Source organism: Dromaius novaehollandiae, chromosome 7 (assembly GCF_036370855.1).
Source record: "Dromaius novaehollandiae isolate bDroNov1 chromosome 7, bDroNov1.hap1, whole genome shotgun sequence".
In the NCBI taxonomy this organism is placed as follows: domain Eukaryota; kingdom Metazoa; phylum Chordata; class Aves; order Casuariiformes; family Dromaiidae; genus Dromaius; species Dromaius novaehollandiae.
Window position 1 is genome coordinate 37,986,119 of NC_088104.1, and position 26,751 is coordinate 38,012,869.

Genomic DNA, 26,751 nt, shown 5'->3' on the forward strand with positions numbered 1-26,751 from the left:
ATTTAGAAAATGGACTAATGTGGGGACTTTGGCACAAGATTTGTTCATAAAAGAGGATACTTAAGTATGTACTTAACGTTCAGCTCGCGAGCAGCACTGCTGAATTCAGAATAAAAGCCTTTAGAGACGTTCTTCTACAACCAATGCAAAAGTATCTTAGGACAAACAGCTAACTTTAAGAAGCCTGTTGCCCCTTTGGGCATAAATAATGCCTCTCTCAGTAATAAAATCTGTTCTTTAGTCAGGTTCTCACTAGCAGCTGCTTATCTTTCTAGCAAATGTGGAAGGCAGCTTAATTCATTTATTCCCTCCTTGAAAACTGTGTGCGAAAAGGCATGGGATATTCTTGGGAGAGGAAAGGTCATGAACATATGGCACAAACATGCCATATGAAACCAAATGAGTTTACTTTGCAGTTCTTCCATACATTCTTCTTAAAGCTTCAAAGTGGTTTTTCAGCATCAGTTTAGCCTCTCAACTGCTCTGTGAGACAAGCAAATATTATTTCCAGTACTTTAAGGAAAACGGGGGAAAAAAGTGACTCCCCCAAGGTGACATAGGAATATTGCTGCAGAGCCAGGAATAGAACTCAGATATCCTGACTCCCTGTCTGGTGCTTCCTTAAATATATGACCATCTGCTCTCCTGCTGGAAGTATAGATACTATATGCTGACTTCAACAAGCGGGCTGCTAAGCCTGTTAGTTTATCCTCTTTTTATCCCATACTGATATCATCTCAAGCTAAGCTTTTGGCCTGGAGTCAAAATGATTTCCAGTATTTGAATGATTCGACCTGCTTGTTATTGTTTTAACCTTGCACCACACATATGCTCAGCTATTTGTGACTTATCTGCATACAGGATGTGTAGCAACACCCTCAGAGTAGAACTATTTTGTTTTAAGATTCCATACTGAAACTTACCATACGTTTTAAACAGCTAACATATAGCAGCAAGTTTGATCCTGGGAGCTGCCTGCACCCAGACTTCCTACAGAGCAGCATGCAACTTTCAAGGGCAAAGAGATTATTAAAAAGACAAAATAGTTGTACACATCTGTCTCTGCACAAACATCAGTTCACCATGTCAAACTTCCCCAGTTCCACAACTAAATCCCTGTACTGAATCCATCTGAACAAAAAATCACGCTAGAACTACATGGAAGTCAACATAACCAACAATTTTTTAAATCATCACCCTAACTCTGACAAAGTCATCCTCCAGTAAATCTCCTTCTCTCATTGCTGCAGAAAGCTCATGCTAAGTATCCAAGCCAGATTCATCACTCAGTAAGGTCAATACAGTAGCATGCTGACTAATGTGCCTTAAATCCTAGCCTTTTGCTCCTCTGAAGAAGGAGGCTGGGTAATTTGGCTGTTGTAATAACATATCCTCTGGGTATCACTTCAGCTTTGCTTGGAGGAAGCACGCAATGAATTGACAGTTCTGTTTCCCATTGACTTGTCATAGGAAATAGCTAACTCTACAGGTGTTGTCTTTTTCTATGAGCATTACAGGAGGTTTCTCAGTCTTTTTTTTTTGTGCAGTATTTCAAATATTCCAATTCATTCTACAACATTAAGTGTGTAGTCTTAATTCTGTACCACACATCTTCAGCAACATGTTGTGTTGTCTGAAATTTGAATTATAGTTCCTCTCAGTATGCCAAGTGTTCAGCTTTTACAGCTTTGTTAGAGAGAAGTCTTTCTGAAATTCTCTGGACTCCACTGTGACTTGACAGTGCTAACGGTTCTCAGGCTTCATTAGCTGCAGCCACAGTCCTGAATGGGAATATACTGGACGCTGCACGAAGCTGAGACAGCTCTCTTCCAGAGTCAACTTGCTGAGTTTTCCTCTCTCTCTCGTTCTCAGGAATTATACTGCAAACACCCCATTGACCTTACATTTGAGGTTTAAAAAATAATCTTAAAACAGAGAGAATTGTATACACTAGATTAGAACAACATTACTGCAAATGTTGCAAATGAGTGCCACTAAGCCAACCTTGTGTCTTGTGGATCATCAAGTGACGTAGGACACTTAAGCTTCAGCTTAGTGGAACTAATTTGAAGATTGGTGAATGATCTAACAATTTCAAAAGATACACATTTACAAACACTTTCAAAGATTTCTCCATAGTTTTTACATCACATATATACACACATACTCACATATTTTGAGCCCAAACTGGAAATCTCAGTGTGTTGTGTCAGTGTAGGAAATAACACCTGCCTTTTCTCCACATGTCCTGTGATGCGGTTTTTGGACAGCTTTGTTTTCTCAGAGCAGCTTCAGGTGCCCACTCAATAAGCAGTTGCTTAGGGAAGCAGACTGAAGCAGACTGGCAAAATCTGTATTGGTTTAATAAGACTGGCAGAGCAGCTGCCTCAAACACAATTTTCCTTAACCAGGACAGGAAGATGTTACTCATGAATTGCCATTCTTTAATTTTTCCTTACTGTTTCCTTAACAGGTGGTCTCAATGGCTATTTTGCCTTCGTCTTTGAGACAGCGAAATGCCACTGCTAAGGAAGCTTGAGCTGGCCCTCTGACGTACAATCAGAATTCAAGGTATTTACAGCCTGTTACTCAGAGCTAACAAACAGCCTTGGTCCGGTTCTAGGAGTTAAGGGTGATAGTCTTTTGCAAGAGTTGTGCACAAAATCCTACAGTCCTTAAGCAAGCAGAGTTCCTATGGGAGGTGTGTCTGCATAAGGACTGTGCAATTTAAATTAAAAAAAAAATCTAGCAGTATATCTCAGGTACAGATGTAAATGATTGAACCTGAAGTCCATGCATGCAAGCTGGCTACAAAATATTGCCCTTGGAGTTTGATCAAAAGGAAGATTCAATTTGCTGAGGTTTTCATGTGCCTGAAATTGATGTCAGAAAGAGCAGTCAGATTTTTGCACTCACCTTCTTCTCCAGACCTGAAAACTTTCACTCATAAGAATAGCTTCTGGTGACATGATTAGAACTTACAGTTTCAAAGGTATTGCTCTGGGGGAGAAGATTTTCAGAAGTATTTGCTCCTATATTGAAGTTCTGAGTAGGCAAGAATTAGGCAAGAACCTCTGATTTTATAAAGAAACAAAACTTCTTGTAAATCTTTTGCTGTCAAAACTTCCATGTGTTTTGTTTTAATTACGCTTTTTAAAAGCAGCTTCTTAAAGAAGGTGTCACATAACATTAAAAGCCTGTTTTACTTATATTTTTAAATAAAATAATTACCCGTGTAAGTAAATAAACCAGTATTATTTTATTGCTACTAGCAGAACTGTAGAAGACAGCACATAAGCCTCTATTATTGCTTAATGATTAAAAAACAAGCTTACCGCACTGCATTCTAGAATAACCAACATTATTTTTAATGAGTTCTATTACAAGCAGTAAAATACTTTATGAACTATTTAAACATGGCATAAATGATTAGATGCAAATATGCTTGCATACAATTTCTTAGACACAAACTATATATATATTATAGTCACTTTAAGTTAGGTAATTACCTTTTGCAGCTATGAGACATTTTCATACTAACCTTTGGCCTCAGTTCTATCAACAATGTTATGCATACCTAGCTTTCTGTCTAATACCAACACCACTGAGCATAATAATATTGCTTGCACGCATGCAGTTAAGTACGTATGTAAGTCTATGCAAGATGAGTAACACTACAGACCCCTCAACCTGCTTGAGGAGCTGATAAACCTGATTGTGATGGCCCTGAGGAATTGTAGTGATAATTAATGGAAGCAATAGCACCTGAGAGAAGATCCCAAAACAGATCTAAGATTTTTTTCTGAGTCAGACAAGTCCATTCTACATAACTTTTATGTATTGGAATTTCCAGTGTATTTTTGCAAATGAGCCTTAACCAGGTTTGAAGTATGTGATGTGAGTATGGGTGTAAAATGCAGTAGAAGCAGCTTGTATTTTGGTGTCTGATTCTGTAAAAAATTGTTGTTGCTGCTAATAATATCTGAGGAAAGGCACTGGGGAGGGATCTGGGTAGTAAAGCTTCAAGATGCTTGTTGTGACAGAGCTAGGTAGGCTTGCGGTAAGGCTGCTGACAGGGCCTGCACTGAAGAGTTCTGGTTGCAAGGTCTGGGGTTCTTCAGGGAGGGGGGACTTTTTCTTTTGTAATTAGCCAAGACTCTCCAGATTCATGGCTGAAGAATTTACTACTGTTTGCACAAGGAGTGGATTTGAAAATGTCCACGTCTGCCTGGAAGGGCTTACAAATCTAAGCAACTCGGCATGGGAACATCCCCACTGGACAGACCGGGAAGGCAGGCTCTGGGCTGCACTGAGGCTGCCTCTGCTACGAAGCAAGGCGTTCCTTTGAGTAAGGACACAGCCAAGATGTATGCAAGCACCAGGACTCGTGGTGCACCATGAGTCACCTGCTAAATGGCTTGCCCATGGGCAGACAGTTAAGTGGTGGCAAGCAGGGAGGTGAACTCAGATTCCCCATGAGGGAATCTGATCTGCTTTAGTGCCAGATCATCCTATCCCCTGTTCAGCTCAAAGAGGAACAATGTTTTTGATACCTTAATGCTTGTTCTCCTCTTCCTTTTCACTGGCAAATAATGAGTGGTTTGATTTAGCAAATAAATGTTTTTTTTTCTTTTCTTTTCTTTTTTATATTTGAATATCAAACCTACCCTCAGCAATGGAAAGTTCTCTTTTCATTCTGCATCTGCAGGAATCAAACCAACCTCCATCCACTTCAATACCACCTTTTTGGGGAGTATAGTTTCAAAGAAAAAAGAGGTACTGTACTGAGAATGACATCTCTGTGCTGACATGAGTGAAGTATTCATCATTTTGTACTGTTCGCTGAGCATAGGCTGGTACAGAGCAAATCTCCGAACACACATGCACAAACATACTTTTTTGTGTGCTTAACTTTCCAGATCTTCATTCTTTTCCAGATGTTTATATAGAAGTGACCCAGGCTGAAGTTTCATTTAGAAAACAATGGATCCCTGTGACAAATCTTTCATCGGCAAAGTGGAGCATGTTCTAAGACAACAGAAGCAAATGCATTGATATTCTTCATCCTCTTATTGCCTCATACACCACAGTGTACATGTGGATTAGGTTGTCTTTGTATTTCCCAGAGTGTTCCCCATATCAAGGCACTGTCTGTTGTTCCACTAAAGCTGATTTCTAGCTGCTGAGCCAACACAAAAGGCAAGCCACAGCCCATTATTAGTCTTTAATATGTATATTAAAAAAAGATTAAGTAGTCTTCTATTACCTAACTGAAATTACTTCAAATGTGGGCTCCATTCTTGGTCTCCCCTCCTTCCTCAGCTATTGTGTGCAAAAAAGTCTGGACATACAGATATATAATTTCCTCTATGTCAAGCCTCTGTATAGTTCCCAAATCTCATCTTATCTGTATCAGTACAAATCAGATTTCAGTGACAATTCTCCCTGTTTACACCAGGCTCTGTACAGTCAGCTGTTCACCAGCTGTTCTCTACAGCAGAAAGAGAAAACTAGGTTTGCATAACAATTCAAGGTTTCGCCTTTGAAGATCTAGAGCCAGAACCTCATCTGGTGTATATTGATGTAGCACTCTGACTTTTATTTAAACCAGCTGATGAGCTACTCCCCCTTTCCCAGCACTTGCCCCATACTTCCCACCGTTCTAAAGGGTGGCCAAATGCAGATGACTTCTTGTGCATAGAGGAGACTGTACCATGAAAATCAAACCGGCAAATACAGAAAATTCAGCAAGTGTCCTTTGTGGATGGAGTTGATGAGAGTAAACCGTGGCACATACTCATAAATGACAAAGAGTGTTCGGTAAATTGTCTGGAGGCAAGGATAGCATTGTATAACTATAGCAGTGAAAAGTGAAAAGAAATTCTCCTGTTTATCAAAATTTGCATCTTGCTACATAAAGCAAGAACATATCTGGCTTTTGATGGGTGCCATGGCAACAATATTACTAGAGTATTGCATGGGAGCATTTTCAGAGCCAGGAAACAGGATGAAATGAGAAGCTCACTGGTTATCTGTGGACAGAAGGACTTTTGCTGCAGACCCAAAGACAGATTCTCCTTCTCCTTGTTCCCAGTAAGTTATTTACAGTTGCCACCACGTTCATACTTTCACCTTATACTGCCATTGCCTGGAGCTGGTGAAAAAAAGGCGAGAATTGCTACTATTAAGAGGACAGAACTTAAACCTGGCTCAGAGATCCATATTTGCATCATTTAAAAGAGTTGAACAATACAGAAATGCTTAAAACAAAAACAGTTACTAGTGAAGAACAGAAAAACAGGATTACATGCTCAGCAAAACCTATACTTAAAAATCATATTTGCTTGAAAGGTATACATGTAGAGATCAATAGATAACAATCATATTCCATTGCTAGTTTTTACCGGCTCTGCTTTTGTTCTGAGATAACCAATTTCAGCACACTTTTAGCCTGGGAATGAATACTCCACCTTTGTTGTGATCAACAGAACACCTGCAATTCTTCTTGATTTATTGAATTATTGAATACTGTAGTGCCAGCAGAGGAAGTGGAACTGACACCTCATTCAAGCAAACTTATTTGCTCTGAGATTTGCATGGAAAAAGGACAGCTTAGCATTAATAAATGGTAATATAAAGTATTATCAATTGCAGTGGCCAAGAACGAAACTAGCATTAGAAGGGAAGTCTTAGTAATAGTTCTGGATATTACAATTTTTCTTCTCTTTAGCTATTGCCCAGTGCCACTTCTTTAGGCCTCTGCATACAGAGCATTATTAAACCCCTTGTCTGTGCAGAAACACAGTCACATTACCTGAGAAGCAGACTCACCTTCCCTAATTCCAAGGTCTGGTTTATTTAGAAGTTGATTTATTAACAATCATCAGACTCTTGCAATGTACTCCTAGTCCCCCTTTCCTAGTCACTTTTGAACCTGCTGGCCAATCTGAGAGCAAGGTGGAAGTTTAAAGACAGTTCCTGGGTGTTTCTTGAGAATGAGTGGCTGGCTGGTTGAGATATATATGATACTCTTGAGGAAAAGATTGGAGTTAAGGCTCAAACATGTTTTTAGACATAAGCAAATCCAAGCAGGAGAACTGCAGGTCATCAGGGTTTGCAAAGCCTGCTGCTTGTGGAAACGATTTGTTTTTCCAAGCCCTCAATGTTCCCATTCTGCATTACTTCACAGACCTTGTTTCATTTTTGCTCAGATGGCACTAGTTTATTTTCTGTTCACACAAGGACCTTCTTGACCCTTGTAGCACCCCTCTCCTGCCTTCCTGTTTCTTGATCTCATTTTAGCTCTGTTCATACATCCTGCAATGTTTAACATCATCCTTGGGCCAATGAAGTTTGTTATATAATTACATTTGTAAAGCCTTCTCACAATGTTTTCTTATTGATCGTGTGATACATAACAATGACCTGAGCTTGTCACCCCTTTTGTGTGTGGATATCCTTCAGATAAGCAGGAGAATTCAAAGGGTGAGTAGTATATGGATTATTCTCAAGGGAAAAAATACCAAATAAGCAAGCTCCATCATTCCATTTTATTGTTTTGTAACAAGAGAACATTTATGAATCAAAAAAGGTCCAACTGTAGCATGTAAAAAACCAGGAATCATAAAAGACACTATGTGTTCCTTTGTGATTAACAGGACAGATGGTGAAGTTTAATGATTTGTATGAATGATCTGTATGGGTCTTTTTTTCAGAATTCCTTGTGGCCCAGGAGTAAAATAATGCTGCCTTCATACACAGATCTGCCCAAATATATAGTCGTTCTATGCAGCTGAGTCTGCTGTCTTTAAGTCATAGCTACATAATTACATCTAAGCCCTATATTTGCTTTCTCTTCTTTAACCAGGCTTCAATTCATTGAAGATCCTCCCATCCCTCAGCAATTTAGTTTACTTAATAAATGATCTATTTTCACTTTACATCCTGGTGAGAACCTTGGCCTTGCTACAGATTGGATACACCAGTGAAATTCCTTTGGTGAGTCAAACACCACAACAAATGTCTGGGTGCCACCCTCTAACAAGATACAGCCACAGACTGTATGAGTCATATCCAGCCTCCAGCCTCCCCCTTCCTTGTTCAGGAAAAGTTTCTAGCCACCGCGCTTACAAAGCCTTCCAGATGTGAACAGAGGGCAGAAACTTTACACATGGGCCTGAGTCTGCAGGCAGACTGCAAACTGGTATAGAAAGGTGCAGCTCGCATCTCCTGCTAGCCTCACTGGCAGGTAGGCTAAAAACATGTTTAGTGTCTGTTTTGCTCAAAGGTTGGGGATCTTGCAGAAGTAAAGCTTCAAGAAACTCAGCTCTGTACTCTCACTGGGAGCAGCAACATACTGCTTGGAACTATTAATCAGTGTAGGTAAGCCAAAGTAACACCTTAAATTACTGAGATAGCGTAGAGCAAGATATTTTAATAAGCAAGGTGGTAATTATGGCAGACTACTACATTTCCATGCTGCTTGTACAAGTTTCCATCTACTAGTAAGGTGTTTTAAAAAAGAAAGAAAAAATTGACTCAGTATAGTGACCCCCAAAGTGCAATAGCACTGTGGGGCCGCTAGTGGCTAGTTCTGTCCAGGGTGCTGGCACGCAGGAGGGCCGTGTGCTTCCCTGCCTGGTCTTTTGTCCCTGAAGAGAGGAAGCTACATAGCTGGTTCAGACAACCTGACTGAAAAAGCTGAGGCAGAGGAAGCTGCTCCTCAGCCCAGGTGAGAGCTGCAGCTGAACTGCAGAAGCTTGGTCTGCAGGGCTTCAGCTTTAAAAACAGCACCAAATCCTATCTCAAGGACAGCTCTACGTACCTCCCAGCTCTCCAGCACAGATGAACTGAGCATTTCATATCTCCCCCAACGTGGGCTGCAAACACAAGTCAGCCAGCCAGTTCAGATCAGAATTGTTCTGACCAGCCTGCTTTTCAGGTGCATTTGTATAGACAATACTTTTCTTGCAGTAGCAGACCCAGAAAGGGGGCACAACAACCTCCACATCCAGTCAGGCACCACTCTGGCCTGGTTGTTAAGTTTTACTATTGTGTGAAATGTATTTTTCTGTGCTTGCTGAATTTCAGACAGACTGAAATGCTGAACAGCTCTCCTTGTGCTTGTTGATGCCAGACCTGCTGATAATGCTTTAGTAGCACAATTTCCTTCATGTATGTGCACTCTATTCAGTCTGCATGCTCTGCAAGGGGTTGGGCTGTGAATTTTTTTAAACACATTGTTTCTTTCCACCTTAATCTTTTTATCTCATCATTGCAGTACCTTATCCATGTGTCCATGCTACTTCAGAAAGACAAAGAACATAGTTCTTGTAGCTTGTCAGGTGAAGCAAGGGCACCACCATTCGGTAACACACAGTCACTGTAAGAAGTGTTGCTTTTTTCCTTCATGCTGACTTTGCTGTGGTTATGGTACAGCAAAATTGTGACTGAAGCTCTGATTATACCACAGAAACAAGCAGGCTCTTGTTTGCAAATGTGTGCAAGGCCAAGCATTCCAATGCTCTTACTAAGTACTCCAGTAACTCCGGTACAACAAATGGATTATTAAGAGCAGAAAAGATATACCCATTCTCTCTTCTTCAGCTCAAAGGCCCAACACTGTTCTGAGCTTTTAGGCCTCAGCCAACATATTCAGTTCCACAGTGCCATTATTTCACCTTCCACTACACAACAGACTAGTGCAGGCACATCACAACATGTAATGAACAAACTTGGGTACTGCAACATCTCTCTAATACTCATTGTGGAGACATTGATATCAGAAACAGAGACCAAGAGTCAGTTTATAAAGATATGCTAGGCCTGTATTCTTGTTGCTACAAGTCTCAAAATCTATTACAGTAGGAATGGAACAAAAGATTCAAAACAAAAGCTTACAGCTAAAGGAACCGTTCTTGTCCCAAATTTCTGAAAACTGGGTAAGAGATTTGATTTCTTCAGAAACTTTTCACATAACTTTGGAGTTTTTAATATATGTTAGGATATGCAAATTATTTCCTGCTTTTCTGTCTAGAGTTCTGCATAGAGACTAATGCAGGGAGTGACAGGGGCAGGATGTGCGGGGAATCCTTCTGGTGCATTTGTGGGCCAGCTTACAGCAGCACTTGAAACGGTCACTTCCCTTCCCTGACCCAGCTCAAGAAAAGAGAATTTTCACTTGGGGCATGGGGGAAGGGAAGAGAAGATACTATAAAACTAAGCAACTTCAACAGTGATAGATGCCACCCCCACTATCAGCAGATATTGTTGACTTTACACACTCTCCTCAATCTATAAAACTTCAAGGTATGCAGTTGTGCATAAAGCTGCTTATGTTTTCCATTAAAAACTTAGGTGAAGTGAACAGGAAAAAAAAATCAGAAGATTCAAAACTGTTAGTTTATTTTAATTATTATTCTGCACATTCACTTCAGAGGAAGGGAAAGAATTTCTTGAATAAATTTTTCCCTTCAAAAACTCAACTGCATCTTCATTTGTCATTTCCTGAAACTTCTTGTTCATGACCTGGAGGAAAGGAAAAGGAGAGGGTACATTAGTTCTGTTGTCTTTAGCAAACTGCCCTGTCCCATATACCAAGCATTCAGCGATGGGAAGGCCATGGCAAATTGCTGTATTTTGAAAACAAGCTGATTCAGATCATTCATTCTGTACAAAAGAGGGAAATAAGCCAGTCACATAAGTCTTAGGTACAAAGCAATTCAGTGACCTGTGATTTTGTTTTGCTGAACTATGTGTTTTTTTTTTTTTTTTAATTTCACTGATAATGGTAAGTTGTAGCTTGTCTTTTGGAGTTCCTTTGTTCTTTATGACAGAATACTCTGTCATGACACCACCACCACTACCTTGTAAGAGGAGATGATCTAGAAGTAATCAATCACTCTGGAGTAAGCTCATCATTCCCTACAGTTCTTCTGTTCTTCTACTGCAGAAGCATGCTCATCACCACACTGATGAGCAGGGTGTAAACAAAGAGAATAACAGGACTCTTCTTACCACAATCACATGATAGCCCAGTTTATTTAGATGCCGCTTCTTCATTGCCAGCTTCCCTTGGGGGTGTGTTGTACCCACACAGAAAGCAGAGAGAGGAACAAAGAGAAAAGCCAACCTACAACCAAGAAGAGTAGGGAAAACTTCATTGTACACATGCAGAATAACTATTTTTAAGATTTAATGGTTCAGAGTTTTTTTTTTAATACTGCAGAACATATCTGTCTTACTAGTGGGAAAAAGTACCAGCACTGCAAAAATTACTTCATTCTTTTCCTTCTCCAAATAATTTAGCACCTCTCTTCTATGAGCTTCACACAAGCAGAGGCATCTACCCAAACAACTCTTGTGGCAGAATTAAACCCTTAGACCTCCAGTTGTCCCATCATGAGAATGAAATAGATCTTTCAAAATTGTACATTATTTTGACATTACTTTGATCCTTTGCTAACATTCAGAATCTGATATTTCCTGCCATAAAAACCTACTTGGAAGGGTAGCCTGACAGTGAGTCTCTGTTACACAAGTCATTAGCTCTCCGTTTTCCAGAAAGCAAACTACAAAATACATTGCTGCTTTGTGATCCAGCACACAAACATAAGCATTATCCAGTCCTAGTTAAGTCTTACTTGGATAATACATGTCCCACTTCCATTACTGAGAGGCCATTTTTCTGCATAAGATTAAATTAATCACCGAAAATGTGGACATGATGAGGCTTTTCATTCAAATCATATCTCAGCAGCAAAATTCACTGCCGCAACCTACCACTGAGATGCAAATTTTGAAGACTTAAGAGAATAACTGAATGTTGACTGGACACACGAAAATTCTTAAAATTATAATATAACAATGTTTTGGAAGAAATCTTAATTATACTTCAAAATCTGTATCCATTACAAGAGGTTGAGAGTATCCCGACTGTGAGGTTTCCTGACTCCTTGTCTGAAGCATAAGTTCTAGACTCTGTTAGAAGAGGTAGTGAGTTATTGCTCTGAACTGGTATGGGGAATTTTGTATGGTTCTGTAAGCACAAATAACAAGTCAGTTATCTACTGTGTTTCTGCAAATCAATGAACCAAAGAAACAACTAGATGGAATACATACAAATAAAAGTAGCCTGCTAGAGAAAATATGCAATCAAAAAAGACACCTTTCAACACTTGAGTCAGCATGATCATCTGTTGCAGTTACTGGGAGCACTTTCTTTCTCTCTGAATCCACTCTGATTTCAAAATCTGAAAACAAAACAATAAAATATTAAACAGTGCAAGAGGTTACAACCAATATTCTATCCAGCTAATTTGAAAAAGTCAATAGACATTGTCACTGCTGTGTTTCTAATTCTTATTTTCTAAAAATTTACCTATTACTGATGGCTCTTCCTTCCCTGCAACCAATATAAACAGCTATAGCTTGCGTGTCTCTAGAAAAAATATTTTTTAAAAACTGTAGATATAAAAAGTTTGTAAGAATGAAATCATAGTTTAAAGAAACAAGTCTTGACCTTAGTCTAGCATACCTATTTGGGTTTTCCTGTAAACTGATCCCTAATTTTGAAATGATTAAGAAGAAAATTACTGTAAGTATCCTAAAAATAGTGGTAAGCTGGGTGGCTAGCAAAAGAATATAAAAGAAAGCAAATGTTATGAAATTATCACCTATCAAAGAAAGATCATATCTCATTTTATAAATTAAAGTAGAATTCAACCTTATCCAGGGTTTTAGAGGAAAAACAAGTCATAGACAAAAAGAAGGTGGCTGTTGGTTTTTGCTTTTGATGTGATTTAGTACTAAGAGGGCAACTCTCTAAAATGATTGGCCATACTGGATTTATGTACAATTACAGTCTGTTCTCTGATGCTCTCCACAGAAGTCCAAAGCAGTTCTGTAAAGAAGTGCATCATAATGTTTTAGTAAATTACTTAAATACTTTAACAGAAGCATCCTAGAAAATAGATTCACCAGTCAAGCACTTCATTTGCCACAGATAGTGTCTTCAGAGTTTTACATTTTTAATCACCTATACCCTATGCACATTTGTTGCCATCTTCTTATTTTAGGAATTACAGATCTACATTCAAAGGAATATGACAGTTATTTGGCTTCATACCAATACGGTATTTATGTGGCAGCTGAACATTTTGCCGAAACATGTTCTCATCTCCCAGAAGCTCTAGAAGGGCCTCTCGAGCCTTTCTGAGATTAAGAGATACTAATGAGGAGAAATCCTCAGCCAGCACAAATGCAGGCTTTGTGAAGGCAGGGCTATCAAGTTCCACACATGCTTTCACACACTGAAGCATCCTTTCCTTTTGTTCTTTGTAAAGATCACCTGAAAAAGGATACAAAAAAAAATTAAATCCAATGTATTATCTCACAGAAATCTTCATTTAATTATCATCTGCAGTCTGTTCTTGCAGAGCAAATTAATTTCAATATAAGAATCAAAACACTTTTTTCTTTTTAAACAGAGTAACTTCAGTGTATCTTTAAATATATCCCATTGATTCACTAATTAAAAGTTTATAGCTGGAACCTGTCCATTTATCCAGTCTTTACCCTCTACTGTACACAGCTCTGTACATGCTATCAGTTATTACAGGAGACTTCAGAAGAACATTGAATGAGAAAGCAAATGTAATGTTCTTTATAAAATCCAGACAAATAAAAGGCTATTTTTGAAACAAAGAAGATATATCACAGTTTGGCCAGAATTTTGAAACTGTGCTTTAAGAGTACTAAACTGTCCAAACTCTAAGCCAGCACAGCTTTCAGGTTCAGTCAAAGCAGGCTCAACAGTAAGACACAGGGTCTTACGCTACGCTGAATTCCTCCTCTGCTAAACTGTGCTGTCCGCTGTAGCGAATTATAATGCAGAAACCAAATTCCACTACAAACTGTCCCGAGTTCCTCATGATAACTCAAAGTAGTCAAAGAAACCTCTACCCATGACTTACAAGTATTAAAGTTTGTTTACAAAGGTGAGGCTTCCTGTGTTTTTAAAAAATGCCCGAACATGTCAGAACATTTAAAAAAATGCCTGTTGCAATGCACGTTGAAGACGAAACCCCTGGCTCTTACCCATTTCAACCATTACCACAAATCTCACATTTACTCATCTCCATGTGCAAACCTACTATTTAAAACACGGCTACCTCGCAGCCCAAAATAACAAGTTTGATGACCAGCACAGAATCAGAGAATATACTGTGTCACTTAGATCGCAAAAGTTAGCTTTTTCGTGAGGACTTCACATTTAATATTAATCGTTTTTGCCTTCTTTAATTTGTAAACTTTAACACAGTAACAACAAATTTTGAATGGAGGTAGACTATCTCCTTTAAAAAAAGAACATGACATAGTAAGGCCTGACCTGACTGTAGAAGTTCATCAAGGTTGTTCTTTTGCAGCAGCTGATCAAGTGCAAGATGAGGAAGATATCCTAAAATGCAAAGTGAATACACTGCTTTCAGCAGTTCCGTGCTGGAAATATGGGGGAGGTACTTATTCAAGCAGCTATGAAGAGTCTCAAAAAACCTTTTCCAAAAGAAGAAGAACAGTATCAAATACACAAATAAGAACTATAGAAAATATGGATTTCAAACCAAAATACAAGCTAGAAATCCTTTTCATCTTGCTTAATCATAGGCTGTGTAATCCAACATTAACAGACTTAATAGTCTGGTCAGTCTAGAACGAAGAAGGTCTGCATTTGCAATTATACTTAGAGAAATTCCTAAGTAGAAAAGATTACTAACAGACACAGCAAGTTTACCTTACAGATTAATAAAATAGGACTAGGACTTCTTTCAAAAGTGAAATCAAATATCGGTTGCCATTCTAAGTGTGACCCTATAAAGATCATTTAACAGATTACCAGGCTTTCTAAGCCAAAACCTACAGATGCTTTTGGCCTCTGGGAACATAGTTGAGTCGTGAATAAACTCGGAGAGTAATCAAAAGATATTTCAAGTTCATGAATTCAGGGTCTTCTGTCACCTTCTCAGCAAAAATATCCATCAGTTCACTAGGCTGAAAGCCAAGCATCTCGAAGGCAGAGAGAAAAAGGATAATCTAAAACAAAAGAATATTTTTTAAAGTCAAGAAATAAAGTCAGTAAAATGGATCACAATGGACATTTTTAATGGAAACGAACTTCTCAAATTGTAACATCCCTTTTATTTTCTATTTCTATAAGTCAATAAATAGAAGATTATTTTAGAATGTAACTATGCCAACTTCATCAGAGTGTTATTCCTAAAAATCTGCTCACCAAAGATCAAAGATAGCATGAAGAAAGATAAAATGGAAACCACCAAAAGTTACCTATTCTGCTGGTACGGGTATAAATCATTTGGTCTCCACCTCACCTGTCTTTTGTCCCAAAGGCAGACAGTGGAAGTCACATAGTTTGCTACTGCTGAAAACAATTTTACGTTACGGTACTGGAGACTGTGACAAGCTTCCAGAATAAGAATTAACTGCCGAAATGGAGCATCATGGATATTCTCTGTAACAGAGGAGCAAAAAAGGACACATGATACTAAGCAATGGGAGCTGTATGCTGGAGACGCAGTGGGGATAGTGAGGCAAAGGGAAGGAGCAGGAAAAAAAATTAATCAGGTAAGGAACAGTAGAACAAGACTAGCTAAACTGAACTAAAACTGAGCCAAACAGGAGGAAGGAAAGTCTTAAACCTGTTAGAGTGAAGGAGCTGAGAGGTAAGGAAACCAAACTGCGCCAGGACCAGGGCTAGAGGGGACGAATCAACAGAAGAAGCAAGCAGAAGAGTGTATTACCTAGAACATCTCCTGTTCCAGGATTTCTGATTCTCACCACTCCCCTACTCTCAGCACGGAAACCCCCAGGCTAGCCCTAGTAGCAGGGATGGAGCCTTTGGGCTGCCCATCAGAGCACTTTTGCCATGTCAGCTGAGGGAATAACCAAGAGGTGGACCTTTAAAAGCTGCTGATTAATCAGATGTTGGCCCATGAGGAAATTTACATTTTTCAGGTTTTATTTACAAAACTGCAAGAAACCATGAGTCTATATGCACGAATCTATGTTTAAAAAACACGAAGGCTGTCAAGCACAGAAACATTAGCATATGGCAGCCTGGAAAATGTGGAACCTTAACTCAACCTCCTGGCACATGAGCGTTATGACACAGTCCGACTACAAGATCACAACAGATTTCTGCACAGGATTGCTGCTTCATTCAGCACACAAGACAGACCTACTCCTGAGAAGAAAAAGATAAACTGCCTAAGAACAATGCTCTCTCTTGAACATCCTGCTTTGTTTGCTGCAATGAGTGGCATACATGTCATAAGAGACAGTGACTGCAAGGAGAGACAAGAGTATCATTAAAGTAACAGGAACAGCACCCATCAAAACTAGATTTTATCTTTTCCTCTGTCAGAGGACTCAAAGGGATAGCAGGAAAATAACTGAATTTAACTCCTCTGAGTTGTGCTCACTAATTTTCCAGGCTCAGCACGAAACACCATTACCTAATTTGTTGAAGTGCTGAGTGCTGAAGCTGTAATTTAAGCAAATGGGAGATGCGCATCAAATAAAGATATTTTTAATGCTAGGTATTGTTAAAGAAAACAGGCCAAAGGAATCTGACATTAATGGACACGTGAACCTGAATTTCTCTCTTCTGCATGGCTAGTATAGGAATATCGCCACTGGGTCACTTCTTGGCTGCTGCAAAACCAAACTCAGTAAGTACTTATGAAGTAGTCATTTATTACAGTTAAGGTCAGGCACCCAAATATGGGAGAGAAGGCTAACCAAAGCACTTTTTTGAGGGCCTGAACAACAGCATGGGACCCAAAGAACTTGCTGGAGAACTTTGTCCCATGCGCTCCAAATCATGGCCCTCTCTTTTCTCCCTATTCTATCTCCAGCCTCTGATGAGCGGTCATTTCAGATATTAATCATTCTGCCCTCAGAGCACAGTTTTCACTATGTGCAGTACATAAATCCTGAGAACACGTGCTAAAAAATGCAGAGAAAAAGTATTGAGTAGCTGCTCACTCAATGCAAGCCATCTAAATTGTGTGCTGAGTGAGGCACGAGTTCTATGGGAGAAGCTAGTATATATAAATAAAGACTGTGTCCTAACACATATGAATGACCAGGACAAATTAAGACTGTACAAGCAGTCTGAACATTCATGTTCCTAACTTTTAAGAACACTGTTTTGCTATCTTACTGATTTTTACACAAACGTTCAGATGTATTAGAAGTGTGAATCAATATATACTGACCAAATATGCTTTGGAGATGTATTATAAACATATGGAGAGAGGTGAGAGCTTTAGCCTTCATTTAGTTTTTTTCTGGGCTGCAGCATGAAATCACTTACTAAGCAGCATTCAGTAATCAAATTCAGTTAGTCAGGGAAACATTACGTTCCCTTTTGTTTATCAAAATCTAAACACACTAGGCTATCAATCTGAATTGAAAATGGGACACCCTGTAAGACAGATTTGTTTTAAAAGCCTATCCAAAATCTACTTTCTCTTGCTCACATTCAGTTCTTTCTTCTAAATTCTGCATACAGAGAAAATGCAAAGAGAAATATATAATTGAGGGAGATGTTAAGAAGGACAGAGACCACAAGAACTATTTGCTTTCATTATACATCAGTAATTTTTGGTGTTCCCCCTTGTCAAATGGCTCCACGTTACTAAAATATCCTGTAAAACAAAGATGTTTCCTGAGTTTTAAAGGAAATCAGAAAAGAGACATGGGACAATAATTATGAAGAATTTAGTATAAGGAGGGAGAAATTTAATAAACCTATTTTTTCTTACCCAGAATCTTTTCACTGCAGGCATTCAGGATTGGAATGGAACAACAATTCATTGCAACAAGAGCCAAAAACACACGCTGAGCATTCGGGAAAGTCAGATGGTCTACCTCTTTCAAAACTGCCATCTAAAGTGAATTAGAGTTTATTAAATCCTTCATTCTTCAGGTGTATTATCACTGCTTTATGGTAAAGGAATTTACACCAAAACTTTCCCAAATTCCTTAGCCTGTTGGGATTCATATGAAAGAAAAAGTAGTAACAAGCAGCAAAAGCATAAACTAACTTCTTTCAATTACTTAATACACAATTAGAGCTGATAGTTTTCTAGAGCTGTCAAGGAATTTGCCTTTATATGGATTTTTTAAAAGAAAGAAGTCTTTATAAAGTTTATTTCCAAATACCGTGGATATGTATCTTCTACCAACTATTAAAAAGGTAGCAGAAATACAGTTTATTGGCAGCTGGCATGGCAGACATTTAATACTACTGCAATTACTGTTTTGGACGTGTGCGAAAGCTGTAAGCCTTCAGAGTGTGCCTTCAGCACACTCAGTGGCATATCTTTAAAACATACACCCAGCTACAAACGAGGACTGAGGCACAGAAGGTCAGCTCTGATGCCACACAATAGAAGCAGCAGTTCATTTATAGAAGCAGCAGTTAGATAGATATAAATGACAGCAAAAATGAGACCACAAAATTTAGCTTTACTGCCTTTTAAAATAAAATATTCTTATAGCATGCTTACTAAAGGACAAATATAAAATGTCTACAATAGAAAATGCACTAGACAGTACTAAAAAAATAGTGTTCTGTAGTCTCACAGGGTATTATAAAAGCTCCCTTCAGTTAACAAGTGGAAAGGTGGCTTTCCATATTCCACTTTATCTTGTGCCAGATTCTCACCATCTTGTTCTAAAAAGTGGTTCCTTGTCCAAGGTTTTTTTATTTACTTAAATCTAAGATACTACATGAGCACCCTGCACTGCTCTATTCTTGCATGAGAAGCCCCGTTTCCTATTAGTGCCTATGTTCCTTCACTTCCTCATGAAAGCTATTAACTCTGACCTTAGAGCCCTTCAGCTGCATGATGAAAACACTCGCAGGCACAGTTTGAAAGAAGCTTGCGAAAAGTGTCTTTAACTGGGGACAAAACCTGATATGGCCTGGCATATAACCACTGCCTGCTCACAACCACTGTGTTTGCTGGGGGACCTCTTAGATAAAGACAAGGATAAGGCCACAAATTAGGTGAGTTTTTCTGGCATCTCACTCCCAGCTGTCTCTAGCCTCATAGCATCATGGGACGTGGCCCCATCACAGAACAGTTTTCTGGTCTTCCAGCCACAGGTTGGGCACAGAGATCAGGGAACACAGCCTGAAAGTGCTTCCATAAAACATAATGTGGCCAACCCAAACAAGAGGTGAGAACATTACTCTTTTGCTGTTTCAATTCCTTTTGTACACAACTCCATTGCTTTCTGCCCCTTCATGGTTTAAGGTCGAAGTCTCCAAATTTAAGACTCTCTTGCAGGTATAGCTAGAGTATGATTCATACAGCAAATCCAGTTAACCTTTATATTATATTTTCTCTTTGTCTGGAAACAATCATGCACAATTTATAAATAATGCAAGAGCACAGGTTTTGTGGAAGTAATAGTGATGAAATGAAATTTACCAACAAAAATTACAAAATTTACCTCTAATTTTTTTTTCAAAAAGACTGGAGTATCTTTTCCCATGCATCTCATCAGGTTTTGCAGTATAAAGATGTCTCTGATATTTGGGATTCGCTGCTCTACTAGCAATCTGTTAAAGAAAAACACAAGGCCTTCAGCTAGAGAGAATACCTGTTTAATAGAGGTTCTCTTATTTCAGCAGACACAGATATATACCCCATTCTCCCTCACTGATACACCCCAAAATAAAGCTGTAATTTATCCTGCTCCTCTTCCACCCCTCTTTTTTGCAAGGCTGGCACAGTTGTTCATGATGTAGCTGCAGCACAGATGTTTACCCAGAAGGGAATAATTATACTGATATAAATATATGCCTTCTTAATGCCATCCTGATACCAGTGTTGCCCCTCTTACATTCTGAACAGGAGAGGCACCTGCGCAGACTGCACCCTGTGAATGCGCAGATGTTAAGTGCTGCAAGCCTCATGGAATTAACACATTTCTGCAGAAAAAAAAATGCACTTTTATCACTGAATCATCTACATGGAGACAAGTTCTGAAACAGCCAGAAAACTCAGGGATGGACCTTGATAACAACCTGGAGCAGATGAGGAAAAAAACCCCAACAAATGGTGCTGTGGGCTGCAGGAGCAGAAGGGGGTATCAGAACACAGAGGCACTATAAGCACCAGATCAAGGAGTCCTGCCTTCCTGGGAGCTCCTTTTCTGGCTCAGCAGGAAAGACTGTAATTGTTATCCCTGAATCACCCTTAAAAATACCTCCGCAGCAACAAAAATATGAAGTGTCACTTTCTAAGGCAGTGAACTGCTCTGAAATTCATCACTGAAGATGCTGCTTCCTGCAAATGGGCAGGAGCTCTGGACATCACTATAGAGAAAGAGCTGTAGGTGGATCACCTGCTTTGCCCCAACCTACAAGAACTGTGTACCTGAGCTTCTAGGAGAACCTGCTTTTTGTGGCTAACATAGCCACCTTCTCAAAGCTGAGCCTGGCACTGGACCAAAAGTACAAAGCCATGGCACATTTTGCAAGAGCTTCAGTAAAAACAATCTCATAGGGGTGAGCAGATTGGTTACCCACATAACTCTCATCTTAAAAAAAAATAAAAATAAAACGAAAGAAGTTATTCTCCTAAAGCAGCAGATAGAAGGCCTTGTTGGATGCACAAATATAGTTAAAATTTGTTTTCCTCTTAATTTTTCCTTACTCAGTTCAATAGAATTAGTTCCTCACTGTTAAACAGCATTCTTCATCAGGAGAACTCAAAATGCTTCACAAAGCAAGTTAACCTCGTTACCTCCTTTTTACACATGGGAAAAACAGAGGTATAAATAGGTGAAGTGACTTGACCAACATCACAAAAAATACACACTGATGGAATACATATCTCCTGCAGAGCAGTCTAGTGTCTTATGCCATCGGAAGCCTTTCTGCTTGAGACTGCAAAGATAATGCCAAAAATCACTGTCTTCTACAGCTGTTATCTCATGGTAATCATCTGGATCCTAAAACTACAATGTCTTTTATTTAGACTCTCTCTCCACGATTTCTAAGAGACATAAAATCAAACAACATTTAAAGAACAAGTGAAAGGTGCATTTTTCTCACCGTAATCCAGCCTGAAGAGCACTCACATTCTTGTCTTTATTCAGCCCTGCTAAAGTACTTGCCAAAACTGAGACACATCGGTTATCGAGTCGATTGAGCTTCTCCTATTAGAGAGTTTTCACAATGTTAGATTACTTCAGACCAGTAAAAACTTCAAAAAAGAAAAACTGACCACTTTTAATCTCTACCTGCACCACTGTCTTTCCTCCCAAAAGTCAATTTATCAACTTTAATTCTTTTTTACCTACAAGGCCTCACACCAGTCAAAGTTAATTGATTTGAAAAGGATAATGTTTTTTGAGACTTTTCCCTTCTGTTAAGTCTTGCTGAAATCAGCCAGTGGTTTCAAAAATGAAGGAAACTAGAAGCACCCATCGAGTGAATGAGCCCTTTTTACATGGGATGCCAGACTAAACCAGAGACGTAACGCAAACTCTCACTTATGTTTTATAGCCTGCCAGAATTAGCCATAAAGTTCCAGGCCAATCTTTAGGAAAAGAGGGATGTTGGCACTTACTTGGCACACCCTCAGCAAGGTCTGGACCAGGAGAGTGTTCTGAGGAACGCCTAGGTTCACCACAGCGTGCAGGCTGAACACCAAGTCCCCCCGCGTCATCCACCTGGAGTCCCGCAGCAGCTGCTGGCAAAGCTGAACAAAGCCTGGGTGCTCAAAGATCAGCCGCTTCTCGTAACGCTGCTGGTCTTCAGACAGGTTTTTGAAGAGTCGCCACACCATAGTTAAACAGTTCGTGAAATGCTTGGTGGAAACGGCAGACCCTGAAGCCAAGTCCAGTACGTCGCACGGACAGGTGCATTTCTGGAGGCTGCTGAAGAACTGTTCGTTGCGACCTGTTCCTTGCTTTGCTTCCAGGCTCCCAGAACCATCCTCCAACTTCTGGAGTTTCAAGGAGCTCTGGGGAGCCTGCTCACTCACCAAAGCCTCTGTGCTCTTCTCTATTTGTATTTTAGCATCTGTGCTAAAAACGTCTGTCTTTTGAGATAGAAATCGAAGAGATGATTCATGTAGACAACGATAAATATTTAAAAAGAATTTCCTGAAGTTCGCGTTTTCCACGGGATCCTTGTATCTGCCAGTCCCTAAAGCATGTGCTCTCGCTGTAGTTGAAGAACTGAGTGCCAGCACAGGATTACACCTATGCATGCATCTCACTGTCTTTAATAAGTAACTTACTTTATTATTCATTTTTGCTAATATCTCATTAATGGGTTTCAAATACCAGCTCGGAACAACAGATCCGATGAACTTCTACCAGTGGAAACAGGCCTAGAGAAACAGCGCAAGCTCATTTATCTGTAAAGCCAATTGAGAAGCAGAGATGAATTAACAGACTTTCTATGCCTAAAGTAAAATGCCAGATGTACACATTTGTTTTACAGAAAAAAAAAAGTGGAAAACACATGATGTGGCCGCTCCTGCTGGGCTACGGGCCCTCCCAAAGCGACGCAGTGGAGGGGACTTACAGGCGATACAGCCCTCCCAGCCGCTGCGCCCCGCGGCCGTTACCTCGCCCGTGGCGGCGCCGCGCCGCCGCCATGACACCCGCGCGCCCTGGCCACGCGCTCCCGGCGGGCCTCGCGAGAGGGACGGCGCGGGCCGAGGGACAAACCGCCGGAACGCGCGGCGCGTTGCCACGCAACGCCGCGACCGTTGTGGGGTGCCGCGCGCCGTCTTGCTGCGCAGCGCCGCGACCGTTGGGGAGTGCCGCGCGCATGGCCAAGGTGGTGCTGGCAGGTGAGGGGCCGCCGGGGCCCCCGCGGCCGTTGGGACCGGAGCGGCTACGCGGCTGCTGGCGGCGGCAGCTCGCCTGCGCTCGTTGCAGCCGCTCGTCTTTGCAGGCTTTGTAGTGTTGGCGTTATTAGTGTTTTTACTCTCTTTAGAGGTGTGTCTGTGTGTCGCGTTGCCTCAGCCGTTTCTGAGTCAGCCTCGTCCCCCTCTTCACACTCCCCGTCGCTTTGCCTCCGGACTGGGCTCCTCAGCTCCTTAAACGTCGGCTGAACTTTTTCTGAATGGGCTGCATCGCCTACGAAGTTACCTTTTTTTCAGATGGCTAACATGCTTGTCTTGCCACTTTCTGGGAACTCAGGGGATATTGGTTACATAAGACTGGGTTTGAATTGGAACAGTTCAAAAATTTGGATTTTGATTTGGAACATTTCTTTTTGAAATGGTACAGTTCAAAAACTCTTGATTTATTAAGCCCTTATCAGTGTCACAAAATCTTCCATTTGCTCATGTTCTTGCTGTGTTCACAGGTAAGGCAAATTGCCCATACTATGCCAAAGCAGAACTGCTGGCTGACTATCTCCAGGCTAATTTGCCAGACTTCAGGGTTCACAAGATCACTAAGCACCCTGACAAATGGGAGGTAAGGGATTGTAAGTCTAGTCATTAGTAGATATCCTAGTGCTCCACAAAATAAGGAATGCACTTCTTATCTGTGGTGTGTCTCTTCTTTTGCTGTATTAGCATTTTGCTCTGTGGATAGAGGTGCTGCAGCTTTGGCTATGAGAGAGAGCTTGAAGAATGGTTGAATGTTGTGAGAGATTGGCATTCTCATGAGTCTTACTACAGAACATGGACACAAAATGAGGGCCAGGGCGAAGCTCTGTTTTGTTGGTTAAAAAGTTGAAGTTTATATTTTTCTTATTATGTATAAGTGGCTGCTTGATCTGCTGCTTGCTGTAATTTTTGTGCATTTTGAATGTGTGTGCCTTTATAGTCATTAATTCTCAAGAGAATTTCTGGCTTTGAATTACAATGGAAGTATAAAATTAAATCTCACATTCCCAGTTACTGTGTGGATGGGTGTTTCTGAGCACTTTGCTGTATACCAAATTGCTCATTCTATGTGAAGGCCATTTTACATATTGCTATATCTACACTGTAGTCCCTGTAAAGAACTGAAAAAAATCCAGTATTACTTCATGAGATAGATAGTACTGTCATGCTTTTTACTCCTAACATGTTGCTTGACACCTCAGCCGAGTAACTTGAAGAGCTCTAATGCTAAGTGAATAGCTATTGCTTCTTCAGCCTACTTACATTCTACAGCTAAACAGAAATCCTCATGTTACTCATTGCGTCAGAGTATTCCTTTCTTCAGTACTGCTAAGACAACTGAGAAAACGTAGGGAAGTAAAACCAAGCAGAACATAGTAAAACTTTTTGCTCTTCTGTTGAGGTGTCACCATGACTTGGTTTGTGCCATTCTTCCATTTTGTGCACACTGGTGTGTTGGTAAGCTGTGAAACATCTTGTAATTATGTATTGAGAGGAAATAATAAAAATGTTGATAGCTGTAATATTTAAGTGTTATCAAATGTGGAAAAAGTATTAAAACATTTTTGGGGTGTTTACAATAGGAGTGGCTTCATGACATCTGTGAAATGAATGGATGGGAACACAAACGCTCTCCAATCATTTGGAGAGAACTGTTGGATCGTGGAGGGAAGGGCCTGCTTCTGGGAGGAATTAATGATTTTCTGGAATATGCTCAGGTAATGAGCTGCTTTTAATGCTATAAACCCATATTTTACTTTTTTTTCTTTTATAACATTCTTGTTCCTTATTCCTTCTTCAAGTGTAAAATAAAAGTGACCTTTCTAGTGTTATGTTTTTCTGTTTGGGCTGTCATTTGATTAGAGATCACCCTTTCTGATCTTAGCACTATTATGGCATCACCTCAACAATGCTGAGTGAGGAGATGTTAGACATTGCTGAGGAGAACCTACAAGCTCACATTGAAACTGAAAAAGAAGAGGAAGAGATTAAAAGTCTTATCAACCCTTTGCAGATATGGATCACCAGGTGAGAGTAAAGAGAATATTTATACAAAATTTCACTCAGCTTCAAAAAAATGCATTTTTTCTTATCACATCTAACAGAGCTAATAACTAACAGGTTATACATGAACCCCTGTAATTTGCTGAATTGAATTATGTTCTGCACTCCTCTGTATAAGCACTCAGGGTATAATCCAGAAAGTATTTCTGCTTTCATTGCATTTTGCATCAATTTAAGTGAAGGATGCAAAGAGGCAAATTTGGGGATAGCAGATATTTATGAAATAATTTAAGAATTTTGTAATATAGAATGTTTTTGGAAATACTTAAGTAAATAAACACTACTTTGCAGTTCTGGCTTTAGAAGTTTCTGCATTTCTGTTAGTATTTGCCATTAATACTTACACACCTAAAAAAGATGTATGGTTATTTAAAGATACTAAGTTTTAGCTGACAGTATCCCCTGAAATGTATAGGATGGAAAAACCTTTAAATGAAAGAAGACCCCACCTGTTTTAATTTTTAGCTTAAAATTGGAAGAATGAGCAAGAAATGAATCAAAGTAGTGGACTATTTAAACGTTAATCAACTACAAAAGCAAGTTCTTCTTTAATTTGTGTAATACTTCTGATCAGGCAGTGTTTCTTGATTAACTGTATTTTTTCTGTATCTTTTTCTCATCAGTGCATCAGCTCCAACCTGCTATCATCTGATCCCTCTGCTGGCAAGTGGAGAAGTGTTTGGGGTAACCACAGAGATCAGTATCCATTTACTTGACACTGACCAGTTTAAGGAAGCTCTTTGTGGTATTGTGATGGAAGCTGAAGACATGGCATTCCCACTCCTCCGCAGTATTTCAAAGCACACTGAGATAGAAGAGGCTTTTTTTCAGGCTGATGTTATCATTGTTCTTGATGATATCCTCTTCAAACATGAAGTCCCACTGCTTGAGGACTGCATCAGAGAAATGAGTGAGATCTGTCGAGTGTATGCTCACCTCATTGAGAAGAACGCCAAGAGTGGTGTCAGAGTCATTTCAGCAGGAAAAACCTTCGTAAACCTTAAGGCAATGATGATTATGACGTATGGCCCATCCATTAAACGTGAAAATATCATTGCCCTTGCAACATTCTGGGAAAGTGCAGCTAAAGCCGTGCTGGCCAGGAAACTGAATATAAATGCAGCAGGTGAGTATTTGTGTGATCTGATAGCATTTGGGGACTTCAGTGGATAGAGGCCTTCTAGAGCGTGTTTTTCATAGTGGAACATAGTTGGTGTACATGCAGAAATGCAAGCACAGCAGCACACCGACTGAATTTCATGGCTGTACAGAACACCAGAGGTGCGACTAGCAGGTGCTGCTGTTCTCTGTGTCTGCAGCTGTGTGGATCTGCGCATGATCCCATGAACGTCAGTTATCTTGCTAACTGTTGCACGCAGCCCTACCATCCTGGCATGTATATCGTGCTGGAGTGCACTAAGCAGGACGAAGCTACATTGTGAAACAGGAACTAGGACCTGAAGATTGCATTTGCACTGTGCAGTATATTGTTATGTCGGAGACATCCAAGCTAGCTGTGAATAAACCAGTATAGAAACATGACAGCATCCTGCTGTGCAAATAATAAATTGAGAGTATAGTAGAACTGTGTTGCAATGTTATTCCTGAGTTAATTAGCTTGCTTTCTCAGGAAGGCCAAGTGTTATAGCTTGCTTATATTCACACAGTTCTCCAACACCCTGTTTGGTGTCACCATTCTCTCTGTGTTGCAGGGATAGGAACTGGTCATCAATGA

General features: G+C 39.9%; 2 protein-coding genes across 4 annotated transcripts in view; one reads left to right on the plus strand and one right to left on the minus strand.

Moving 5' to 3' along the window:
- Positions 1 to 10,387: 10,387 nt before the first annotated feature.
- On the minus strand, positions 10,388 to 22,755 carry FASTKD2 (FAST kinase domains 2). The gene is made up of 11 exons (XM_026111624.2): positions 21,669 to 22,755; positions 21,152 to 21,255; positions 19,543 to 19,651; positions 17,844 to 17,967; positions 15,387 to 15,526; positions 14,918 to 15,090; positions 14,390 to 14,553; positions 13,127 to 13,348; positions 12,167 to 12,251; positions 11,017 to 11,131; positions 10,388 to 10,527 (listed from the first exon to the last, which is right to left on the minus strand). The coding sequence occupies exons 1-11, from the start codon at positions 22,353 to 22,355 to the stop codon at positions 10,408 to 10,410; spliced, it is 2,043 nt and encodes a 680-aa protein (XP_025967409.2). The 5' UTR covers positions 22,356 to 22,755; the 3' UTR covers positions 10,388 to 10,407.
- The window catches only part of LOC112990548 (putative malate dehydrogenase 1B), a 66,891-nt gene continuing 62,863 nt past the window's right edge, over positions 22,724 to 26,751 (plus strand). For 2 of the 3 annotated variants that reach the window (XM_064515236.1, XM_026112772.2), the window contains exons 1-5: positions 22,725 to 22,904; positions 23,426 to 23,538; positions 24,536 to 24,670; positions 24,838 to 24,980; positions 25,640 to 26,142. In XM_064515236.1, the coding sequence (XP_064371306.1) occupies positions 22,883 to 22,904; positions 23,426 to 23,538; positions 24,536 to 24,670; positions 24,838 to 24,980; positions 25,640 to 26,142 (916 nt within the window). In that variant the 5' untranslated portion in view covers positions 22,725 to 22,882. Of the gene's footprint in view, positions 22,905 to 23,425; positions 23,539 to 24,535; positions 24,671 to 24,837; positions 24,981 to 25,639; positions 26,143 to 26,751 lie in introns of all 3 variants that reach the window. The other variant, XM_026112684.2, reaches the window with a different exon arrangement.